The 10149-nt window shown below is 50.5% G+C and overlaps 1 protein-coding gene across 2 annotated transcripts; it reads left to right on the forward strand.

Annotated features, from left to right (window-relative positions):
- Positions 1-2229: 2229 nt before the first annotated feature.
- LOC100016032 (glutathione S-transferase theta-2) lies at positions 2230-9739 on the forward strand. Of its 2 annotated transcripts, none has more exons than XM_001369946.4 (6): positions 2230-2969; positions 3975-4062; positions 4698-4848; positions 5023-5196; positions 7874-8083; positions 9421-9739. In XM_001369946.4, the coding sequence occupies exons 1-5, from the start codon at positions 2858-2860 to the stop codon at positions 8075-8077; spliced, it is 729 nt and encodes a 242-aa protein (XP_001369983.1). In that variant the 5' UTR covers positions 2230-2857; the 3' UTR covers positions 8078-8083; positions 9421-9739. The 2 variants fall into 2 exon arrangements, with proteins under 2 accessions (XP_001369983.1, XP_007490766.1); XM_007490704.3 differs by having other exon boundaries at positions 2697-2969; positions 7853-8083.
- The last annotated feature ends 410 nt before the right edge of the window (positions 9740-10149 follow it).

Below are 10149 nucleotides of genomic sequence, written 5' to 3' on the forward strand. Positions count from 1 at the left end.
TGTCATGTAGATGAGTGTGCACAAAAAAAAAAAACACTTGTGCATGAAGGAGATTTAAGTGGAAAAGTTGATGCACAGAGACATCCCACTCTCTTGGCGTTTGAAGCCTGGGTCCAGTGGCACGAAGAATCATTACACCTGGAGACTTCCTCAGATGCATTGGATGGTCATGTTGTTTTTTGTGCTCCAACATGCCCTAAGCACTCCACAGTGCTTTGCTGCGTAGCCCTCTTAGCCGTTGAACCTTCTTATTGGTTTCTTCCATCTCTTTGGCTGAAGCAGTCTTCACATGCTGGGTGAACAATGCATTAGTGTGCCTATTTTACCACATCCTCATTTTCCTCTATTGTCATATTGGCCAATATGATAGATGTGAGATGCTACCTCAGTTCTTTTAATTTACATTTCTCTAATCAAGAGGGATTTAGAAGTTTTTTTTCATATGATTATTGATCTCTTTGACGTCTTCATCTGAAAATTGCTTGTTCATATCCTTTGACCATTTGTCAATTGGGAAAGGACTTGAATTCATATAAATTTCATTTACTTCTCTTTAGATTTGAGAAACAAGAACTTTATCAGAGGTATTTGCTTCAATCCCTCCTCCTCACATCCCAGTTTGTTTTCTTTCCAATCTTGGTTGCATTGGTTTTGTTGCTACCAAATTTTTTAAATTTAATATAATCAAAATTATTCATTTATATAATATTCTCTGTCTCTTGTTTGGTCATTAAAATCTTCCTTTGTCCATAAACAGACAGGTAAGCTATTCTATGTTCTCCTAATTTACTTATGGTATTACCCTTTATGTTCAAATTATCCATCCATTTTGGCCCCATCTCCCTATGGAGTGTGAGATAGTGGTCTATATCTCCTTTCTACCATACTGTTTTCCAGTCTTCCCAGAAGTTTTTGCCAAATACGGAGTTCTTCTCTCCAAAGATGGCATCTTTGGGTTTGTCGAACACTCGATTATTAAGGTCATTTACCCCTAGTCTGTTCCATTGATCCACCATTCTATTCCTTATCCAGTACCAGACTGTTTGGTGGTTACTGCTTGCTAGTACAGTTGGAGATGTGGGATTATTAGGCCACCTTCCTTCACATTTTTCATTAGTTCCTTTGATATTCTTGATCTTTTCTTCTTCTAGAATAATTTTAAAATTGCTTTTCTAGCTCCATGAAACATTTTCTTGGTATTTCAATTGGTCTGGCACCAAATAAGTAAATTAACTTGGGTAGAATTGCCATTTTGATTATTTTCATTTGGTCTACCCATGAGCAATTCAATCTTGTCCATTTGTCTAGATTTGTGTGAAAAGTGCCTTGTAATTGTGTTCATTTAATTCCTGTGTTTGCTTGGCAAATAGATTTCCAAGTATTTTATATTGTCTAGAATGACTTGAAGAGGCATTTCTCTTCCTCTCTCTGGCTCTGGACTTTGTGGCAATATATAGAAACGCTGCTGATTTATGTGGCTTTATTTTGTATCCTGCAACCTTGCTAACGTTATTCAGTGTGTCAAGTAGTTTTTGAGTTGATTGGCTCAGATTCATCCTCTCATCAAATACAAATCATCATAAAAACAGAGAGGAATGAAGAGATGGTGGTTAAGTCCTGGGCTGCATGGACCGGGGTGATGCTGTAAAAGGGCTATGGGTGCAAGCTGAAGCTGGGAGCTGCTGCCAGGATGGCCTGGAGGGCAGGAGCCAAGGCTTGGAGCATGGGAGCTCTATCTGGGAAGAAGAGAATGTGCAGATAAAATGATCTGGAGACATGATGTGGGGGTAAGACTATCAGTGTGTCGATTATGTCTGCTTATGTGTTAGGCCAGCATCCCAGCTGCTAAAGTGGCTTGGGTCAGGGGACATCTCCAATGACCAGAGACCCAGGCTTGGTCAGACAGCTCAATGAATAGAGTTTGAGGAGCTCATTACTCAGCCCCTCCTTGAGCATCCCAGTGCATCTCTGACTGCTGAAGAGCTGGGGAGGAGAAGAGTTCCAGAGAAGCAGATTTAGTGACCAGCAAAGGGTAAACTTCCCAACTATGTAGCTGAAAATGCTTGAAGCACCCACAGAAAGGTGTTCTGGCTCCTAAAAACTTCAACTGAGCTCCTCCCTCCCTCCCTTTCTCCCTCCCTCCCTCCCTCTCTTCTTTCCTTCCTTCCTCGCTCCCTCCCTCCCTCCCTCCCTCTCTTCTTTCCTTCCTTCCTCGCTCCCTCCCTCCCTCCCTCCCTCTCTTCTTTCCTTCCTTCCTCGCTCCCTCTCTCTGCGGCCGCCGGTCTCTCTGTTCTGGCCCGGGGATGGGGCTCTTGTCCCGCCATCCGTCGCTCTCATACACAGGGACCCCAACAGGAGCTTTGCTTTTCTCTCTCTCAAGAAGGGGCCCGGAGGAAGAGCGCGTGAGCAGAGCCCAGCCTGCCCGCGGGGCTCCTTCTAGGAGGGGGTGGATGGTTCTTCCTGGTCCTGGTGGTCCAACCTGCCGTCGCTCCCAGCTAGTCCCGGGCTCCAGGGAGGGAGCGCGCGGCAGGCAGGATTGAATCGGAACCAAAAGCGAGCGGCTGGGCGGGCAGCCCCAGGGCCGGCCCTTTGCAATCGTTCCCGCCGCCTCTCCGGCCTTCCAAAGGCAGCAGGGGTGACGGGCCCTCCTCGGAGGCGGGGGCGGCGGGGGGGGGGGTGCTGGCTCAGCGCCCAAGCCTCCCGGGCCAAGGGGTGAGAGGGAAGCCCTTCCCCCACGGGAGGCTCCCTCCGTCCGCATTAGCCTTCCCGGAGGGCGGAGGCCAAGCCGGGCCCTATTTAGGCGGGGAGGCCAGGCCAGCCGGGCTCCATCCCCGGACGCTCCCGGCCCCGCGCAGCCATGGGCCTCGAGCTCTACCTGGACCTGATCTCCCAGCCGTGCCGCGCCGTCTACCTGTTTGCCAAGGCGAATGGGCTCCCCTTCGAGGTGCGGAGCGTAGAGCTGCTGAAGGGTGAGCAGCCCGCTCGGGGCAGCCGGGCCAGGCCAGGCCAGCCCTCTCCTCTCCGGCCTGAAGGGGGAGGGGGGAGGGGAAGATCCTGCAGATGCCCTCCGGGCTCCTTAGCACCCCCCACCTCAAAGCACCCACTCCATCCAGGTCCCCATTGGGGGGCGGGGAACGGAGCCCAAAGGACTCATGAACTGGGCTTTGGAGGAGCCCCCCCTCACAAGGGAGCTGAGGAGGGCGGGCCCGTGACCAGCAGCCGCCCCTATAAAGTAGGAAACTTGTGGCCTTCTGTGGGCGGGGGGGGGGGGGGGGGGTGCAGGGGGCTGCGTCCTCCTCTCTCCCTCTCTCCCTCCCTCCCACTTTCACTTTCCCCAATCACTGCACCTGCTTCCGCCTTCCCCTTCCCCGGAGCTCTCCCTGGGAAGAGTCTGGCTCCTTCTCCACCTTCCCTGCCTCCCTTTTTCCTTCCCTTGGGGACAGAGGGCGGGGTGGGGCTGGGGGAAAGCGGGGCACCTGGGGGGGGGCACTGTCCCTTTTCTGCGGCTGGCTGAGCCACAGCTGACTCTGTGTGTTGTGAGCCCAGTGGGTCTCCCTACCCTGGGAGTGCCGCCCCCTGGGGGCTCCAGAGCTAGGAGCCATAGGCTCCACCCGGGAGTCTGGCAGATTTGGCCTCAGACCCCAGCCATGTGACCCTGGGCAAGTCATCTAAGATGCAACCCGTCCTCCCTCCTTCCCCCATCTCTGCCGCATCTAAACCCAACTGGGCTCTGGGAGACTCCAAGGAGCTCTCCAACCATTGCCCCCCCCCCTTCTAGCCGGGTTGGTGGCCCCACATCAGGTCCTTGGCCTAGTCCTTTCCCAAGTGGGGAGTCCTGAAGAGGAAGCCCCAGAGAGGGTGCCCACCCCAAGGGCCGGGCCCTCACGACCAGCCCCATCGGAGGCTGTCTGAGCCTCTCAGTGGCCCCGGCTGGTCATTGGCGCTTCACTGGCCAACATCTTTCGTCCCTTTAGGGCAGCACCTGCTGGATGACTTCACCAAAGTGAACAGTCTGAAGAGAGTGCCGGCCCTGAAGGACGGAGACTTCACCTTGGCCGAGTGGTGGGTGCCTCCCACCCGCCACCTTCCTGAGCCCCCTTGGGTGCTGGGGAGATTGGGAGGGACATGGATGAAGCTAGGCTGAGGCTGGGAGAGGAAAGGAGGCTGATGGGAGGGACGGAGGGAGGGAGGCAGATGGATGATGGGAAGGTCAGTCTTGAGGGGCTCACAGGCAGGTCTGGCTGCATTTGCCCTTCCTGGGACACCAGAGAGCCAGGGTGAGAGGAGGCAGTGAGAGCAGGGCTGGGGAAGTTGGGGCTTTGAGCACATTTCCTCTCTGGTCCTGGGAGAGGCTGGCCAAGTCTCTTGTTTTGTCCTCCCCCTATTAGCCAAGGGCACTAGGCTGCCTCATCCCCTGTCCTTGTGACTGGCAGGTGTGAAAGTCGGGGGTGGCCAGGCTTAGGGCTCCTGTGTCTTGCACCCTCCCCAAATCCACCCTTAGGCACACACACTGCCATTTCTGGGAAGACCTGAGCTGAATGAGATGGCCTGGGGAGAGCCTTCACCTTCAGAAGGGCTCTGTGTATGCAAGTGCAGGAAGATGCTGCCCAGAGAAACCTCCCAGGGGGAGGGGGCCCAAGGGATGGATGGAGGGAGGAGAGCAGCCACAGGGAGGTGACTGAGGCTGCCCTCCCTAGTGTGGCCATCTTGCACTACCTGAGCCAGAAGTACAACACCCCAGCTCACTGGTACCCTAAGGAGCTGCAGGCCCGGGCTCGGGTGGAAGAATACCTCTCCTGGCATGGCGACTCCATCCGTGGCACCTTTGGCACAATGCTGTGGATTCGGGTGAGGCAGCGGGCCCTGTGGAAGTGGAGAGCATCCTTCTGCCCTGGCCTGGCCTGAAGGCCTTTCTTGGGGTCCCCAAAGCCCTCAGGTGGGAAGATGGCCACAGATGGGCTTGGGGGAAGGGCTGATGTCTTGGGTGGGGTTGGGCCTAGAGCCATCTGCCAACCCCCACAGGTGCTGGGCCCTCTCATCGATGTCCACATCCCCAAGGAAAAAGCAGACAAGAATATGGCGGGCATGGTCCAAGCCCTGCAGCATCTGGAGCAGAAGTTCCTGCAGGACAAGCCCTTCCTCACAGGGGACAAGATCTCCTTTGCAGATCTGATGGCATTAGAGGAGCTGATTCAGGTGTGTGGGAGAGGCTCTCTCCCGAATTGGAGAGGGGCAATGTGGGAAGCCCAGTGGGGCTGTCCAGGCCCAGAGGTACTCATGTGGGCTGAATTGCCCCTAAGCACCCTCAGGCTGGCTCTCGGGCCACTGTTTCATGGGGTTTTGGAACCTTGTGAGCCAAATGGGGCCAGAATGAACATCTCCCTGGACAGATGGGGGCTGAGACCCCCCACCCCAGGTGGGGAGTGATTAAGGATCTGTTTCAGACCCTGTGCCAAGGGCTAGGGCTACCAATGAGGACAAAGCCATCGTCTTTGCTCTCCAGGAGCTAAAAAATCCAATATGGTGGAGCCAATCTACAAATAAGCAATTACATAGAAGGTATCTACAGAGTAAATGGGGGTAAGGCATTCATGGAGGGGGGGGGGGGGAGGACCCAGAAAGGCTTCCTGCTGCAGGTGAGGTTTGAGCTGAGCCTTAGAGAAAGCTAGAAAGCAGAGGTGAGGAGGGAGAACATTCCAGGAATGAGGGGAGGCCAGAGAAAAGGCACAGATTTGGGTGGGAGGAACAGCAAGATGAGATTCTGGTTTCTGAGGCCCAATGGGAGTGCTTCCTCCTTTCCTTGTCTGGGGTAAGGGGACAGCTCACATACATGTGAGGGTTCCAGTTTAGGTACTCATTCTCTAAAAGGTTTGCCATCACTGGTATATACCATACTTCTGTAGAATATCCCAGTCAGCATGGTTTTGTGGCCTTCTCCAGCTTCATTCAGTATAGCATGCATTTAGGACCAGACACAATGGATGGTGGGAGTAATCCAAGCCTGGGGCTTAGAGAAGCTTGCTTGTTGGTGGGATAGCCACGCAAGGGACTCGATGGTATATGATAGCACGGAGTTGACATGGTTCACCAAGGAGTTGAGATAGTGAATTGGGAATAGCATAGTTGATGCAGTAGAAATGGTCTGGGAAAGACTGGAGGAATTAAAAGTCATAGTGAAGATCAAGGAAAACATTAGTGAGTGTCAGGCAGAGGGAAAGGTAGACTCATAGCAGATTATGATCACACAAGGGAATTTCAGTTCATGAGTATGGAAGTGGGACATGTGTGGGTGCTGGTGAGATCAAGTGGTTGACTATCGCTTTGTGGGGTTGGCTCTGGCGGAATGCTGGTGTAGGTCTTGAAAAATGAGTAGACTGAGAATCTGGTAAGGAAGAGTGAATATGTGGGTTAAAGCCCCCTTGGATGAGGTCAGGAGTTGAGGTGTAGAGAAGGACTGTGCTCCAAGGTCACATAATGAGTCAGGGGAGACCTGAGACTAGAATCTTTTCATCCTGATTCCTTGATCAGTTCAGTGAACTGCTATTGGATCTCCCATGAGCAGGAGACTCTGATAATACTGGGGACACAGAGACCTCCAAAATTCTGCCTCTACCTTCAAGAACCTCATGTTTTGCTGGAAGGTACCATGTGTATACAGATAAAGCAATAAGGGAGGATGAAGGGAGGGATATTAAGAATGGTAGAGATGTGGCTATGTTCAAGGAAGGGCAGAGCTCTAACCACTGGGAAGCTCAGGAAACACTTAATGGAAGAGGAGGTGCCTGAGCCCAGATTTGAAAGAGGTGTGTATGGTGGGTGGAGTGAGGGGGTTCAGTGAGGAGGGAGAGGATTCCAGCCATGTTTAGATATGGAGATCAGAAATGGAATGCCAAGTTCAGCAATAAGCTCAAAGGTCTATTTACTTGGGAATAGATACATGAAGGGAGATAATGTGAATCAGACTGTGAGGGTTAGGATGCAAGATGTTCAATTCCAGCCCTGGGAGTTTGCAGTGTATTCTTTGGGCAAGGCATTAGAGAAGCCTTGAAGATTGTGGAGCAAGAGAGTGCCATCATGATTTGGGGAGCTGGAAAGAGATGAATCAGGAGTCTGTTCTCCAAGCAAGAGGTGATGAGGAAATGAATGCATTTTTTGCTGGGGAGGTGGAATCAAGGTGACCTCAACTGATTGGCCAGGAGTAGTTTTGGAGGACACACCATGGATAACCCCAAGTTGCAAATCAAGTAATTAAGGTGGAAGAGGAATGGGGAAGTGTGGAGTGGAGTGGGGAGGGTTAGTAGGGACATGATGTCCAGTTTGAAGTGTTTAGGGGAAATGCAACATTTTGCTGACCAGGTAGGGCTAGAGTTTAGGAAAGATTGGAGCTGGCTCTATAGATCTGCTGGTAATCATCTTCACAAAGTTGACTGGACCAGGTATTGGCCCATGGGGTTTCAAGGCAAGCTTTTTATCCTGAAAGTTTTGAACTGATTATTCCTGAGGAAGGAGAGAACCAGAAGATCCTACTTGATGGCAGAGCAGTGAAATTACCTCCTTTACCTGTCTAGCTTTGTTTCTCAGAGTTTGTGTGGTAGACTGTGCCCCATGTTGCCTGAGGTTTCAGGCACAGAAAACATCCGTGTCTGGGAAGTGTTGGTTCTTTTTTACAAAGTGAGAGATTTGTTTCTATGACAGTATCCTCTGCACTCTTCCCTTTTCTTTAGCAGGAAGGAAGGGTCAAGGGGCTACTTTTAGCCAGGAGATACAAGAGGGAACTGAGTGGAGTGGAGCACTGAAATTTCCTCTCTCCTCCTGTTCTCTGTGGAGTAGATGAGTCTCCTCCTTCCACTAGCTCCTTCCTGTGTTCCTGCAGACTGTCTACTCTGGTTTTGATGTCTTTGAGGGGAGGCCCAAGCTGGCTGCTTGGCGTGGGCGGGTAGAGGCCACCTTGGGGGAGAAGCTGTGCCAGGAGACCCGGGAAGCCCTCCACAAACTCTGTGCAGAGCCCAGAGCCTTCCAGGACATCCCTTCATTCATGAAGGAGAGGATGAAGCTTCGTCTTACAAGGATTCCCTAATGCAAGGTAAAATGGAGGGCTCTGGGAGGAAGGGTGGGTATCAAGGTGAGAATCTCAATGTCAGGAGAAGGGAAGGAGAGGAAAGGATTTCTGGTACTTTGCCTCTGTTCCCTGGAAATGTAATCTGTGTGTCTGGTGAGAGCCTCACAAACCTTATTCACAAAAAGCCTCTGTTAGAGCCTAAGCTTGGCTTCTCTTCCCCTCACATCTCATTCTCCTCCCCACTGAGGACCAGCCAGTAGCCCTGCATGCCCCACTCTACATGTATTCCCCATTGTGGGAACCTGGGAGCCTTTTAAAGTCAGAGTCTTCAGTTCTTACTGTCTTAGCCAGAATCAGACCTTCCTAGAAGCTGATGGAGCAGAAGAAAGACTCAGGACCCAGTCAGTGAAGAGTAAAATGAATAAAGTTCTGGTAGCCAGGACGTGCTTCTAGATATTATGCCAACATGAGCCCCCATGCTGAAAAATCCAGTGCAGACACACGGGTCCCTGGCTATCACCTCCTTCTCCTGAAATTGACAGCAAGCACCCACACTCCTTCATGCATGCATTTGTGCACCCTGACACAAGAGTCTAAAATGATTCCTCTAATTAAGGACACCGAGAAGTCCACATCCAGGCACTGGGACACTGAACTAACCAATAATGTGTGAGGAAAGATCTCACTCAGCCTGGAATCCCCATTCTGGGTCTGTGAGTTCATAGGTTTTGTACAAACCAATGTACAGTCTTATACTGAGTCAAAACAATCTGTGACACTAATTGAATACTTATCTGGATGGAAAAAAGATGGAGAAAAGGTCCAAGGGCTTTAAATGATTCAAGAGCTCAAAAAGGGCAAAGTGACAGAGACTGGGCAGTCCCCAAAAGCCATGCCATCTTTGATTTCATTGGTGGAGGCAACCTGTGTAGCATGGAGAGGACTGGCCTTGGAGACAGAGTTTATCTGGTCTGGAATACACCCTCTTCCATTTCAAAGGGATGGTCATTCATCCAGGTTCAGATTATGAATATCTAGGGATGGGGAGCTCATTCCCTTTGGACATAGCCTAGCCAACATTTCAGATAGCTCTGAGAGGAGACAACCTTTTCATTCTGCTGACCCTAAATCTGTCTTTTGGCAGCATCATCTCATTGCTCCTGTTCTGCCCTCTGAGGCCCAGGAGAACAAGTGTAATTACTCTTCTACAAGACAGGCTCTCAAATATTTGAAGACAGATTACTCAAGAATAATTCAACATTTATTAATAGCAGCACCCACTAGCAACTGGAGGAACCAGGGATATTGAAATCTAATTCCCTTCTAATTTAATCAGTGGTTTTGTTCTGCTATTTTCCCAGACATTTCTGAACAAGGCCATGAGTACTGGGGCCATCCTTCTTCCTCATCATATTACTTCCAGATCCTGGACCCTGAGCATGGGACACTAGTGTCTGGTAGATGACCTTTCTTCATGTTTCCATTCCACTTTCCAGCGATTTCCAATCTCTGTGACTCCAAATGTGCCACCACCACTTCTCCTCAAGTGCTAGCTCCCTTTCCCCCGTGAGAATATAAGCTCTTTGATGGAAGGGACTGACTTGTTTATTTTTGTATTCTGAGCCCTCAGACTAGTGCCTGTCCTATTCAGTAAGGACTGAATAAATGCTTTTTCATTCATTTTCTTAGTCACCTGTTCATTAATTCATTGCTCTCTTTGTAATTCATAGAAATGCAAAATCTCATTGCTTAATAAATCAGCTCCAACAGAACCAGGAGAACATTGTACACAGAGAGATACATTGTGGTACAGTTGAATGTAAGGACTTCTCTACTAGCGGCAATGCAATGATCCAGTACAATTCTGAGGGTCTTATTAGAAAGAACGCTATCCACATCTAGAGAAAGAACTGTGGGAGCGGAAACACAGAAGAAAACCATAGTTCAATGGGGATATGATTGGGGATGTAGACTAAATGATCACCCTGATGCAATTATCAATAATAAGGAAATAGGTCTTGATCAATGACACATGTAAAACCCAGTGGAATTACACATCAGCTATGGGAAGGGGTTGAGGAGAGGAGAGA

The sequence above is a fragment of the Monodelphis domestica genome, chromosome 3 (assembly GCF_027887165.1).
Source record: "Monodelphis domestica isolate mMonDom1 chromosome 3, mMonDom1.pri, whole genome shotgun sequence".
Classification (NCBI taxonomy): Eukaryota; Metazoa; Chordata; class Mammalia; order Didelphimorphia; family Didelphidae; genus Monodelphis; species Monodelphis domestica.